General features: G+C 36.6%; 1 protein-coding gene and 1 long non-coding RNA gene across 2 annotated transcripts in view; one reads left to right on the forward strand and one right to left on the reverse strand.

Moving 5' to 3' along the window:
• Positions 1 to 7,360, forward strand: part of si:dkey-151p11.2 — a gene marked incomplete at its 5' end in the record, with an annotated part of 49,419 nt that extends 42,059 nt beyond the window's left edge. Inside the window, 1 exon segment of the long non-coding RNA NR_125798.1 lies at positions 6,725 to 7,360. This is a non-coding gene — a long non-coding RNA (si:dkey-151p11.2).
• On the reverse strand, positions 4,004 to 9,377 carry insig1 (insulin induced gene 1). Its single transcript, NM_199869.1, is given in 6 exon segments — positions 4,004 to 4,810; positions 6,693 to 6,792; positions 7,010 to 7,176; positions 7,976 to 8,100; positions 8,714 to 9,053; positions 9,219 to 9,377. Coding segments are annotated over 5 exon segments (756 nt in total). The 5' UTR covers positions 9,048 to 9,053; positions 9,219 to 9,377; the 3' UTR covers positions 4,004 to 4,780.
• Positions 9,378 to 14,466: the final 5,089 nt, after the last annotated feature.

Consider the following 14,466-nt stretch of genomic DNA (forward strand, 5'->3'; position numbering starts at 1 on the left):
TATTGAAATTGAACTAAGAAAGGTCGCTGGTTTGAGCCCTGGCTGGGTCAGTTGGAGTCTGTGTAGAGTTTGCATGTTCTCTTTGTTGGCGTGCTTTTCCTCTGGGTGCTCCAGTTTCCCCCACAGTCCAAAGACATGTGGTAGGTGAATTGGTTAAGCTAAATTGGCCATAGTGTATGAGTGTGAATGCAAGTGTGTATGGGTGTCTCCCAGTACTTGGTTGCGGCTGGAAGGGCATCCGCTGCAAAATAACAAATGCTGGATAAGTTGGCAGTTCATTCCGCTGGGGCGACCCTTGATTAATAAATAAAGGGACTAAGCCAAAAAGAAAACGAATGAGTGAAATTGAACTGCATAGTTTCACATGGATAAACAACACAAGATATTTTAATATTTTGAACTAGAAAAATTTGAAGAAATTAAAAGAAAAACATTGAGCTCTGCTTGTACAAATGATGAAAGACACAAGTATTGTAATTATACTAATTTAAATTCAAATATCATTAATTAATATTTATTTTAACCTGCACTTGTATTAAAAAATAAAAAGTTAATGTCTTGTAGAACAAGAGCTAAATAAAATTATAGTTTTTTTATCATAAAGTTGTTTAACTTCAAAAAATTACCAATGTAAAATGAGACCATATTACATCAACAACAACCACAACAAAACTGAATATTAATTTTGAAATTCAGTATAAAATATAAACATGCTCTTAACACTGTGGCATTTTTCCCATGGTATTTAATAATAATATTCTTCAAGGAATCACATTGAAGTTCTTGTGCTATGACAACAAAATCAAAGGGAGTTTAATAAATTAAGAACAGCAGTTTAGACTGGAGAACTTTACCCAATGTGTCAAAAGTGTTGTTGTTCACTATGATGTGACATTTTTAATGATTTGAATTCATCCTTTAAACATGTATTAACCTGTTTTCTCTTAATTTATATGCAGGCCAAAAATGATGAGAAAACAGAAGGAATATTGCCATCGCAGATTATATTATGATGAGTAAAATATAACATATTCAGGAGAATATTTGGCTGGAATAAATAATTTTTTTATTTTTATTTTTTGTTTTGGTTACAGAACAAACCACCAATCCATTGTACAATTAATAATGGGCCTAGTGATTAAGACTTTTAAAATAGCACTTTAAGCTGAATTAAAGTTTCTTGCAAAATAGCTAGTAAAGTTGTATGTACTGTCATCATGGCAAGATAAAAGAAATTAGTTCTTAGAGATTAGCCGTTAATTGTTATGTATAATGTTAAAAAACAAAAACAACAGTTCTGATAGTCAACATTTAGGAAGTATTTGGAAAATAATTCATTTTAGGAGGGCTGTTAATAATGCCTTTAACTGTGTGTGTGTATTTACACACACATGGATATGTAGAGGCAATCCTAATTGCTGGTTTTAATAGTTATAAATATAAATAGGAATAAATAAATATAAAGTGTACATAGGGAAAATAACTTGTTGGCTTCCGGTAGGTCCAGGCATATGTGCACTAATATCTAGTAAAATATTATGTAGCCTACTGTTATCATGGCAAAGATAAATCTGTTATTAGAAATGAGTTTTTAAAACTAATATGTTTAGAAATATATTGAAGAAAGTCTTCTCTTTCTTAAACCGAACTTGGGGAAAATATAAAATAATTAAAATTTAACAGGAGGGCCAATGAGGAGGTTGTGTAAATGATTTTTATTTTTATTTTACATATGCTTTTTCAGATATGCCATAGTTAAAATGTGTGCAATTAGATTGGTCAAAAGCTACAAGATTGTTCTACTTGGAAATGTGTTGAAAGTTGATGTTTCTCAAACAGCTGCTCTGCTCCCTGAAGAACAATGCAAATGGTAAAATTCAGTCCACTTTTAAAAGGGGCAGTTCACCCCAGATTGCTGTTAATTTATTCACCCTCCTGAATAATTGAAATGATGTTCAGTTTCTTGCACAAATTGACTGCTTTGATGTAGTGTCAGGAGCCATGAGTGCTTTTAGATTTACCTACAGGACACACTTTTAGGTTCAGTCTTTTCCCATTTTGAAGTCTCCCACATTTCTCCAAATAAATGACAATAAAGTGACCTTTGGACCAGTTTTATTTCTGGTGAGACTTTGTGAGACTGTAAAGAGCAATGGAGCTCAAAGATTTCTTAGTTATCACAAAAAACAGCAAAAGTAAGTCTAAGGCACTTGCAAAATGTTGTAAAAAATATTAAAAAGCCTTTGCTGACATGGCTATTCCTTAAAACTGCACCAACGCATTTCAGCAAACACTTGCCTTCATCAGGGTAACAGAAATTAGGTGCTACTGGAGTTTCTTTTAAACACTATGGTCTCATTACTTATTACAATATCTCAACAATATTAAAATAATATATTGGACACAATGTCAACTCAACAATCATTATTTATTCAGTATTGAGACAGAAAAGAATTAAAATCAAACAAAAAAGATGAGTCTTATATATAGTCATCTATATCATCTTGTGTATAGAGTGAAACCACCAAAAAAAGTATATAAACAGGGTTATAGTGTCCAAATACATAACCCACACACATATATACATTTTTTATACATGTTTGATTTTGGATATTTATTATTTATCGTTATCCCTTTGGCTATAATTTGGATAACCTGTTATTGGAGGCTTTCAGCCACAGAGGCTTTTCAGTCACTCTTGCAGTCAGTGAAATCCGGAAAGTTTGGCTGACAGTTAAATATGGTTTGTCAGATAATTAAGGAACCTACCGCCAGGTCCCAGATAAACCAGTGACTGTGAGGATATTAAAGTGTTCTGCAGAATATGTAACTCATGAATTGTTTAAACTAGTATAACTCCTGTTACAGTCAATTCAAGAACTACTAAGGAGTGGCCTTGAAAATTGTAGGTTGTTTTCTAATTTGTTCTCAAATGTTTACATTTAATATTACTGACTATTTCTGCAAGTAATCTATTGTTTAATCAAACTATTGGTCTTAACAGTAACAATAAAGTAACTTTATACAGTGTCCTTGTAATAATGTTTTTTTTTTTTTTTTGTATTTACCCTGATATCTGAAGACTGAACAAATAACTCAAAAGCCTGATGTACAATACACAATTTTATTGAATTTCATCCATAATTGAACTAAAACAGTATAAATGAACCAAAGTGGTAAAAACACACATGCACATTCACTCCTAGAAACACATTTCTCACTCCCTTCGAAATAAAGCTTTCATTCACTTTAACATCTCTCCTTCCCTGAAACAGAGTGGTTCAGAGAGGAACGTTTTATCGTGGTTTTAAAACATATCCCTCATGGTCTTCATCAAACATTCCCAAAATACAGCGCACAGTATTTTGCTTAAAATAATTCACTACTGCTAGTAAAGACAATGAACATCAATGTTTTTTTTTTCCCCATAACAGTGGAAATGGTCATTGGTATCATTTGCAAGATTATCTTTCATGTGTGACTTCTTTTAAAAACGAGTTTGCCATCCTACTACACCTTCATGTATGTACGTATAAACAAAGTGATTATTGCTGGTTTGCCACTATACTGCATATGAGTCATCTGGGGTTCCTTAACATTGTAAAAGGTAATAAATATGAAAGAATACCAGGCTCAAAGAAAGTGATTGCACTTAATTTGCTAAGACCCCCAAACCTGCACACTAGCCCAGTGATACCTCTTTATTTAGACAGAGAAGCTGCTACAGGTGAAAAGCAATACACAATGAATAGAATACAAAAAAATAAAATAAAAAAATTGACTGTACGGGTGAAAGTGACAAAAGCACTTAATTCTATAATACAAAGGCAATCACAGATTGCAAACCTTCGAGGCCGCAGTAAAATGTCTTCCTGATGTTTAGTTATCAAAAGTTTCCAACCTTTTGGTTTAGAAACTTTAAAAGGACTTCATTACACCATTTTATATGATTCTACATTGTGAATTTACATTAATACAAAGAGCATCCTTGTTTTTTTTCTTCTGTTTGACTCTTTCTTCAAGGTGCCACTTAACGTCTCGATAGCTAATGTTTCTAGTCTTACTTTTGGTTTACATTAGCAACAAAGTATGGTAAAAACACGATCAATTCAGTCAGTATACTACACTAACCAGTCGGCACAAATGTGATTGGCAATCAAAGCTCTCTGGTATTCATAGTAATACTCAAAGTGGTCAGTCTTTAAGGGTAGCTCAAAAATCAAACTACAACTAATCCTATATAGACAGTACACAGACCTCTTTGGATATTTTAGGTATTCTTGTATTTATTCCCTTTGATTTCTTCTTTCAGTTCTCCAGCACAAAGTAAAACTAAAAAAGTGTGAATTTTCACACTGTCTTTTTTCCCCCTGGTCTTATCCATAGGACCAGCACACGCTCAATTGTAGATGTGGTTTCACAAGTAGTTTCATCGTCAGTGAAACCAGCTATGATTTTTTTTTCACAGTCCTATAGTGGCACTTCAGCAACCGTAACACTACTGCTAGGAGCTGTAACAACAACAACAACAACGACGATAATGACGCTGATGGTAGTAATGAATGCCAGGGGGAATCTTTTGGCTATTCAGAGGTGTTGTTCATGGCACATTGGGCCAGCTCAGACCAACCCGCTCTTTCTTTTCTTTTATAGTTATAAAGAGGAGCAAAATTAAAAGCAGAAGATACGCTTGGATAGACACCAGGGACGCCCAGTATAGAATATCAGATGTCCTTTTTTGGCACTCTTCGAAGCTCACTTCATGCCCTCTGACACCTGTTTAGTCATTATGAATCTTCTCAGTCGAGCCCTGTGGAAGAAGACAGACAGTCTGTTAGGTGAAAATACAGTATATTCACAACCAAATAGATACAACTGAAAAACAGCTCAATTTGCATTAAGTCCCTAATTTCCATAAAATATAGGAATGGGCATAAACTACACCAGCGTACAATACAACCAAAAAGCAGCATTAATATGCAGAAACTATCCTGACTATATTATTATGTATTAGTCAGAGCACTTGGCTGACTTTCAAACTACCTAAATATGTTCCAGCATGTTCCCAGGTGTGCTTTTAAAAATGTGCTTTGAGCAACTCAAAATTGGTTTTCATGAAGCTGAGCCTGATCCCGTTAAACCCACTTGGCCTCTCAACACTGTGGCCATAATTAGTATGCACTATATATAAGAAATGGGCTTTGTATATGTTAGGATTATATGTGGATGGGCAGCCTTGTAAAATTTGATAGCCCCTCGTAGGTCAGCACTGTCTGCCATGCCTCACCCAAGGGCAGCTGAATCCGTCTTTAGGAAAGCTAATGTTGAAATAAAAATGACAACGTTTCATATACAGGCAATGTTCTCTAAATGATTCCAGTGCACCTACAGTACACAACGAAATGACGATGATAAAAAGGTAAAGGTGTTAATGGTGTAAACTAGATATCGAACTATTTAATTAGTCAGATGTTAAACCAAACTATGTAGAGTGACCATAATTGATGATCATAGTTGTATTCTAAAATACAGCCATTATTTACATGAAAAGATTAACAAACGCAAACGTCCGGGTTTACTAGATTTATTTACCTCTAGTTTTTTTAATCAACTCTATCTCTTAACTGGCCCCTCCATAAAGAAAGCTGGGAAAAATACTAGCAGAGCACTAATCCCAATTGGTCAAGCAAAATCAGCCGATGCCAGCTCGAAAACAAAAAGCATCCAGTAACAACGTGTAGAATGCACCACTTGGAGCCAGTAAAGCACTTTGTTTACCATCTCTCTGACCATTAGCATGAAAAACAAGGAGCGTAATCTTCTTTCACGCCCTTATTGAGAAAGAACTAGGGTATGTCAGCAAGACAAAGAGCCACAGCTGACTGAGAAGGCTTGGAGGGGATGGCACAAACAAGCTAATTAAGATGTCCAAGCATGACGTTTCTGCTCAGGCGCTAGAGGGTGTCAAAAGAACACTAAAATGGTAAACTGGTTGCTTTAAAGAAATACATTGGATACTGAAAATAGTTTATACATATTTAAGAGAATGCACAAAAATCCTAAATCCTAGTTTTCATTTATTTAAGGCAGATTTAAAACTTAGTTAGCTTATTTTTATAAGTATAAATGAATATTACAATACAAACTGCCTGCCACTTTTCAGCTACCTAGTTTGTTCACATCTAGATAGTTTTACCTTCATCAAATACAATAACCCAAGCCATCTTTACACTTCCTTTTGCTAATGTTAAACTTGATTCCCAACCTAATTGGAATCAGTTTATGAAAGCCACAAGTCCTGTTTTAATGACTGTCTTTTAATGTCATTTAGAAAATAATCCTGTCTGAACAGAGCTTACGGCTGCATGCTAAATTGTACACATTGAAATTGTTGAGTTAAATATTCTGGCTCCAAGTTTGATTTACTTCCTAAAACACGCAGGCTGGATACAAGTAGAAGAGGAACAGCTGAATAGCTGATGAGCCAAGATATTGAGTTTCACTTTTGCTTTAGCTAAAGCTAAGTTTCATTTCTGCCATTTATTTATTTTAAGCTAAACAAAAGTGGCCATTGGCTTTGTGCATAACACAAGAGGAAACTAACCACAATACATGAGTAATCAAGTACATCAGTTATTCTGTGGAATATGAAAGACTGGAAAAGGGGGCTGGTATGAGGGGCAGTTTCTTACCATAGCTAGTTGTCTGCCAATATTTCCAACAGTCACTCCGCCAGAGAAGAATATACAAGGCAGCCATGAACGGACATACAAGAAGTCTGGAGAAGTATACCTGGTAACAAATGAAGAAAAGGACTGAAATGACGAGCTGCTTAAAGGAAAAACAAAACTGAGTGTTTGCACTTGATATAATATTTGCTAATGTTTCTTACAAAAAAAACATGTTCTACGACTAAAATTATGAATATGTGAGAGTGTTAGTTACTTGCTAGTTGATATGAAAACAGTTTTCTGTTGCTGTTTGTCAACATGTTTGAGTCATAACTTACTGGTAGATGCCGTTGTAGACCAGCAGCTGAGCAATGAGAGTGGCCAGCAGGGCAGTGGTCAGCCCTAAACCAAAGCCACTCCTGGAGCGGTCAAATGTCCACCACAGACCCAGAGACAGGGCAGCCAGAGTTAGCGATAGCTGCACATTGTTAGCAAAGTCCAGTTTCTGTAAGGTACTTTGAGTTAAGCAAAATATTCTTATGTTAACATACATTTTGAAAACATTGTGATGTTAACTCAAGAATTGAGTTTGTGCAGGTTCCCAAGTTTTTGCTGGTCCACACATTTGGAGAGCAGTAAACAGGTTCCACAAAAACTTTGTAGTCAAATTTATTAAAAACTTTTTTTTTTAGTTCTTAAAAAACCCAGTTCTCATTTACATGGGGTTTCTTGGCAATGAAGTGCATGTTACTGTTTGAGTTCAGAGTTAATGTAAAGTTTTAAGGTATATTTACATGACAACAAAAAATAAAAACTTTTATGCATTTTTGCTGTTCATTTACCCAAAAACACAGACTCAGAGTCGTCAAAACAAAACTTAAAAAAGGTTAAATGATATCGTGTGCAGAGTTTTCAACTTCTGGCCGGGTCAGAGTACTGAGCATTTCTAGTCATTTTTCAGCGTTATTACAACTATCCTCAATACATAAGACTTTTTAAAAATATTAGATAAGCATAATTCTCGTTGCATAGATTATTGCTGTGTAAATATGTTTAGTACTTTAACGGGTCACCCCACTTTTTTAGTTTAGCCTTTGATGTATAATTTGTCAAGATAAATTCAGGTTCAGACAAAAACAAATAAATATGTGACAGTTAAGAGATTAAGAAAAAAAAGGATTTGTCTAATGCTATTGAATAGTAACATGGCTTATTACAGACTTAAAACAAAAATCTCAAAAAGGTTTGGAAGTTTTCATTGTCCACAATGGTTGCAACTGTAAAAGTGTCACTGTTAAGGATACAGCACTGGCGTGATTGATGCCCACAAAGACAGCAATGCAGCGCATCACGCTTGCCCACTCCCGCTTGAACTTGTGTGGTTCTCCAAGATGGTGGTCCAAGCAGGGGTACAACAGACCAACCACAGCTGAGAAGAGAAAACAGAAAGTACTTTAAACAACATTCATTGAAAGGGGGAAAAAAGAAGAAGAAAAAAACATTTTTTACATCTGCTTGGTATTGTTTGACGCCTTTTAGTATATAAATAATGGGTGATGACTTTTGTGTTTAAATAAATCTCATAAGAAGAGTTCAAGTACAACAAAACTCTTTAAAAGGCATTTTCTACTGAAAAGGATGTAAACTGATACGCGTCCACATCACCACTATGAGGAATGCAGGGGGAGGAGTCGAGCGTGACCGAATTATTTATTAATTTCTGCTGCACACGACTTCCGTGTTTCTCTTTTCGGGTAAGTGGCATGTTCGGCGTACCAGCCAATGGCGTGCCTCTCTCGCAGCTCACCCGTTCTGAGCGCAGCCAATGAGAATGCAGCACCCCAAGAATGACCCCAAATGCCCGGCTGTTACCAGGGCAGCGCTTACTGATAGCTACAAAGCCCAATGTCAACAAAACTGTCCCCGAATCACTCATCTTACATAAAAGACACGATAACAAAAAGCCCTCAGCAAGCACACCGTCTTTGTTTGTTATCGTCACGAACAAAGCATTCGAGCCCAAGTGTTTCAGACAGACTCACCAGCAGCGGTGCCACAGCAGAGGGGAATCCACCAGGCGGACGAAAATAGCGTGTCCAGCACTTCCTCTGGAAACAATGTAACGTTTCTCTGGATCTGTAGCAAGTTTAACACCAAAGCGAGCACAACTCCCACGATAAACAACACAAGCCCCCGTCGAATTAAATTGGCGGACTGGAGGCTGTGCAGAGAGCCGTACGCGTGGCTCAGCACTGAGGTTATGATGGACATCATTTCACCCGTTTTACAGACAATCCAGCCGGCGCTTGACAGGTCCTTCGTCTTCACACTGGTCGAACAGGAGCAGCTCCAACAATGTTCCTCTAGTCTTGGCATTTGGCACTGTTGGAAAACAGTAATACTCATTAATAATTATCACTAACTTGATCAAATAAAATAATGTTGAAAGTCAAGTATTACGCTACAAAAAGCAGTGCTGTAGCCCAAAAAACAATCTGTTCCCAATGAGTATGAAGTGGAAGTAAAGGGAATGAATAGGCTACCCACCTTGATCTTTTAGCGATGTCTTCGTCTAAAGCAGAACACGTCTGTGCTTTCAAAACTCTTTTACAAAAACGAAAGGCTACCTACAAATAGTTTAGATGTGTTGTTTGATCACATCATCTGTAAGAGAAATACTGCTGCCTCTTTTCATCCCTCAGTTGAACACTGCCACACGCGCGCTTCCTCTGCAGAAAACAAGCGCGGTCATGTCTGGTGAGTCTCTCTAGCCAATCAGAGTGCGGCGGGCCATATGACGCGAACGCGCGCCACCCCTCTCTGACAGACACGCGCTGTTGATGTTCGCCATCAGCTGTTCGCCTTGTGTGTGTGTGTGTGTGTGTGTGTGTGCGTGTGCGTGTGTGCGTGTGCGTGTGTGCGTGTGCGTGTGTGTGTGTGTGTGTGTGTGTGTGTGTGTGTGTGTGTGTGTGTGTGTGTGTGTGTGTGTGTGTGTGTTGACGCTATGCCAGAGTCATGCAGAAAAGTCTTAAACTTCTAGATTGGTTAAGTTTAATGACCTTGCTTTGCTAAATCCTTTTCAGTAACTAAGCAATACAGCACTGATTCGAGATTTTCTCAGTGTTCAATATTGCTGTTCTCCTGTTTGCACAAAACAAACTACTTGTTGGGTAAATGTATTTGTAATCTTTTCAGGGTACAGACAAGAAAGCTTTTTGCTGATATGAACTTTTTTTTAGTTCACTATGAGTGAACAGGCCCTGAAAGTGTATGAGATAATGCGGATTTGTTGGCTATACGTGACAGCGTGCAGTACGTGTCCGTGAGACTGAAAACAAGAAATCAGGTCATGATGCTCAGTGGGCTGTTCCCCCACTGTAAATAAACTTGTGTACTTATAGTTTATTGATTCAGAGCAGAACAGAGTTCAGTCTCTTACCTCAGTGGAACCACTCCTCACCAGATAAATGAGTCTGATGTTTGCCCCTTGTCAAGAATGACTGTCAACAACTCTTTAGCTGCTGTTTTTACAATAAAGGTTCCAAAATGGGCTTTTCGTTGCAGTGCTAGAAAATAACCATTTTTGATATCTAAAAAGCTTTTGTGTTGATGAAAGTTCAGAAAAGAAGCATTATTTTATTGGTGTGAAAGACATCCTAAACACATTAATGAACCTTTTTTCAACAGAGAAACTTATGTGCAATGGAAACGTGCTGTGGATGTTAACGAGTCACGAAACACCAAAACACATTTTTTTGAGATGTTGACAATCATAAATATGACTCACGTTGCTAAAACACTATTAGGACACATATATTTCACAAAAAAGTGAAAATTGGTGGGTTTTGCAATATTTGAGCCAATTCATTCTTCAGATTTAAAAAGAAATTTTGAAGCTGCGTTACGGCCATGAGATCATAGTGTAAATTCCAGCATGGAGACTGGATGTCTGAACCGGTACAACATGATGTCTGAGTTTTCAGCATAAATTCATTACAAAGACTTGGTTCGAACCAATCAGCGCGCTCTACTGTGAATGAGGTGCAACTTCATTAATATGCATGATATAGTTCAAAGACGGTTTTTACCTGTTACAGTGCCCAGATGACCAACCATAATTAAAACAAGTAGTAGAAGAAGAATTGTTTGGAGATATGGATCGTCAGTGTTTTTTTTACCAGATGAGCTTTTCACATCTGGAAATGGTGAAATCCAGATTTGCCGCTTTCCTTCTTTTAAAAAAAACGCGGTTCTAGTTGATGTTGATTGTCCTGTCTAGTTTTGGTAAGCGATCAGTGTTCTTTGTTTATGTTAATTAAGATGGCAAACTGCGATATCAAATTATATTAAAACAACACTCTTCCAGCTGTTAATCTCATCCAATATCTTGTTTGTCACAGGGGGCATGAATGAAATGTTCCTGAATGAAAGTGAAAGAGTCAAACTGTAGTTGAAGTCAACAAATTAAAAATGAAACACCCGAAATTACATCAAATTACATTACTCCGGAGGAAATGTGGAAATGTGGATAGCGTGATGACGTTATAATCGAATTTTGTGCTATAACATGTAAAACAGGATCATGAAAGGAACATTCAAAAAGCTACTCATAAACACCTTAATCATAATATTGCCATATTCAGAAATAATTTGATTACTGATTTCCATGTAAACGTGTCTATCTCCACTCCATTAGCTTCTGCTCTGGAAAGACGCTTCTTTGGAAATCACAATATTCTTAATAATCGGCTAATAAAGTAAAGCGCTGAAGTGAAACCCTTTTCTCTAATACTCTGTTTCAGCTGGAATTATGTCATAATACTGAAGTCTGTTTAAGACCTAAGGTTCCTGCAGACTATAAGTACGCACATGTTGGAATGTTCAAAAGCAGTCTGAGAGTTTTGCAAATAAATTGGGAGTAAAATATCTGTTACAACTTTCAGTGATTTTTATAAGTTTAAAACTTTTTTAAAACAGCATGTTTGGAATTAAGACAGTAAAATGCTATCCAATTCTTAACCACTATATTCACCACGACTGTATCGTGTCAGTAAACATAATGTGTGTGTGTGTGTGTGTGTGTGTGTGTACTGCAAACAGCATTTGTGTGAGATTCATAATTTCAGGAAGGCTTGAAAAAACTCCACCACAAATACATGAAATAAACTTGGTATTTTTGATGAATAACTGTATTTCAGCTTTATTCAAGTCTGTCTCTGTCGCTGTGCTGTTTATCTGACATACCGCATGATCAGAAGCAGACACACACATGGGAAGGTGGGCAGAGAGAAGAAGCTCATTTGCATTTAAAGCCACAGGCTACAAAAACAGCTACACTGTATTTAGACACCAAAAATGGGCAAATTCTGGAGGCTTTAAAGGGCCATGAACCCCCCCACTTACGGTTTAAGTCTACCTCAGAAATTTAAAAAAAAGCATCATAATGGGTGTGGAGCTCCTTGAGCAGAGGCAGGAGTGGGTGTGGCCAGCAGAGCAGGGGAGAAGGAGGGGAACTGTTGTCAGTTGGCAACACAAAATGAGACACAAACCTTGAGGAGATCCATGATTTTAAGGTTTCCAAAGTTAAAATGCAAAGAAATAAACAGTAATATAATGCCCTGCTACATTTGTTTTTTTTTTGATGATCAACAAATCTTTAAAAACCTCAACAACAAAAAAAAAGTGCTCGAGGGTTTCCTGAACCTTTAATAAATAATCAGATGGGTATTTTGAGCTGAAACTTTACAGACACATTTTGGAGACACCAAAGGCTTGTCTTACATCTTGTGAAGGGTGTAAAATAGGTGCCCTTTAAAAACTAAAATTTAGGAAGATCAACATCATGCCTCTTATATTGTGCGACTAAAGTCTTAATTATTAGACATGTTTATTATTTACGGTTTGGCATCCAGCAGTAAAAAAATCCTCAGTACAATTGAGTATTTTTATTAACAAGTTTGCAGTGGAGCAGGGGGTAGTATGTTCACCTCATAACAAGAAGGTCGCTGGTTCCAGCCTCAGCTGGGTCACTTGGCATTTCTGTGTGGAGTTTGCATGTTTCCCTGTGTTCGCGTGAGTTTTCTCTGGATGCTCCGTTTTATCCCACAAGTCCAAAGTCATTTAGTACAGGTGAATTGGGTAAGCTAAAATTGACCGTAGTGTCTGAGTGTGTGTGAATGAATGAGTGTGTATGGAAGTTTCCCAGTGATGGGTTGTGGCTGGAAGTGCATCTGCTGCATAAAACATGCTGGATAAGTTGGTGGTTCATTCCACTCTAGCGACCTCAGATTAATAAAGGGATTAAGTCGAAAAGAAATTGAATGAATGAATGAATAAAAAGGTTTGTTGCAACGAGTCTTGAATTGGTCATAGTCTCAGTCATTGTGGGGTTTAAAATTAGGCTGATAGTTTGTGTGACCAGCACTTAGCCTAAGAATGTATGTAGCACACAGGTGTCAATTCTAGTTCCTGGAGGGCCAGAGCTCTGCACAGTTTAGTTTCAACCCTATTTAAACACACCTAATCAAACTAATTAAGTTCTTTAGGCTTGTTTGAGACCTACAGGTAAGTGGGTTGAGGCAGGGTTGGAACTAAACTGTAAAGAGCTAAGGCCCTCCAGGAATTCGAATTGACACCTGTGATGTAGCACATGAAAAATATGTTACCCGTCACAGTTTTAAAGTTTATACCTTTAAAAAAAAACAATTATGAGTAAAATCAAAAACACAAACACCTTCTCAAGGTCAATGACAAAGCCCATTCTGATTATTTTTTTACTTCTTTTTAAATATAAACCTTGGCCATGTTTGGATCCAGAGGCTGTCATTGTTGTAGTAAAAACCTATTGATTATTATTGTGAGTGGTGAAATATTGAAACAACTGACGCAGTTGACGGTAGTATCCTCTACATCTATAGGCTTAAAGGCAGCATGCTCAACATGTCTTATCGTTCATGTGAGGACGTGATTGCATAACTGTGCTAACATGATCATAGATACGCAGGTACAAAAACAACATATACATAGCGGATATGTACATAACAGTTGTGTTGACTGTTAATCAAGCACAAGCAGTATCTCTGGCCTTAACCCAGATACGTGTCTCATATACTGTGCTACAATGGCAGGTACTGAGGATCCATTCTTTGATCCCTGTTAAATGCCGGATCTAATTAAATTTTTCCATTCAGTTTGGTTTCTTTTTCTAAAGCTTTTCTCAATACACATTGTTCCAAAGCAGCTTTACAAAGAATAGTGCCAAAGGCAGCAGCAGTTGAAAAAACTCTGTACAATCTTATGCATATACGGAAGTGAGAAACCTTCTGAGACTGGGGAAGTCTTTGTCCCAGGACTGGCTTATACTTAAATAAATCCATGACAAATTACACATACAAATATCTGCTTCATCAATCATATTATCCTGCAATCGTTTATATTGCCCAAGAGTAAAATAAGCACATTTATATTGTTGAGCTGGGAGATTAACATAAATCCATTGTTAACTTACTTCACATTATCTGGGTGAAAGTACCAAAACTCACAGCTTTGGAAGAAAATCCTTTTAGCTACTGGCTGAAGTGAATCATTGTTCACAATTATATTGTTTTACTGAGGGTAGACTCTGTCTGTTCCAATCCTCAAGAAAACACGAGAAGAAAAAGTTTGCTGTGTGATCAAGAGATTTTCTTTATATATATATATATATATATATATATATATATATATATATATATATATATATATATATATATATATATATATATATATATATATATATATATATATATATATATAT

This window comes from Danio rerio, chromosome 7 (genome assembly GCF_049306965.1).
Source record: "Danio rerio strain Tuebingen ecotype United States chromosome 7, GRCz12tu, whole genome shotgun sequence".
Lineage (NCBI taxonomy): Eukaryota > Metazoa > Chordata > Actinopteri > Cypriniformes > Danionidae > Danio > Danio rerio.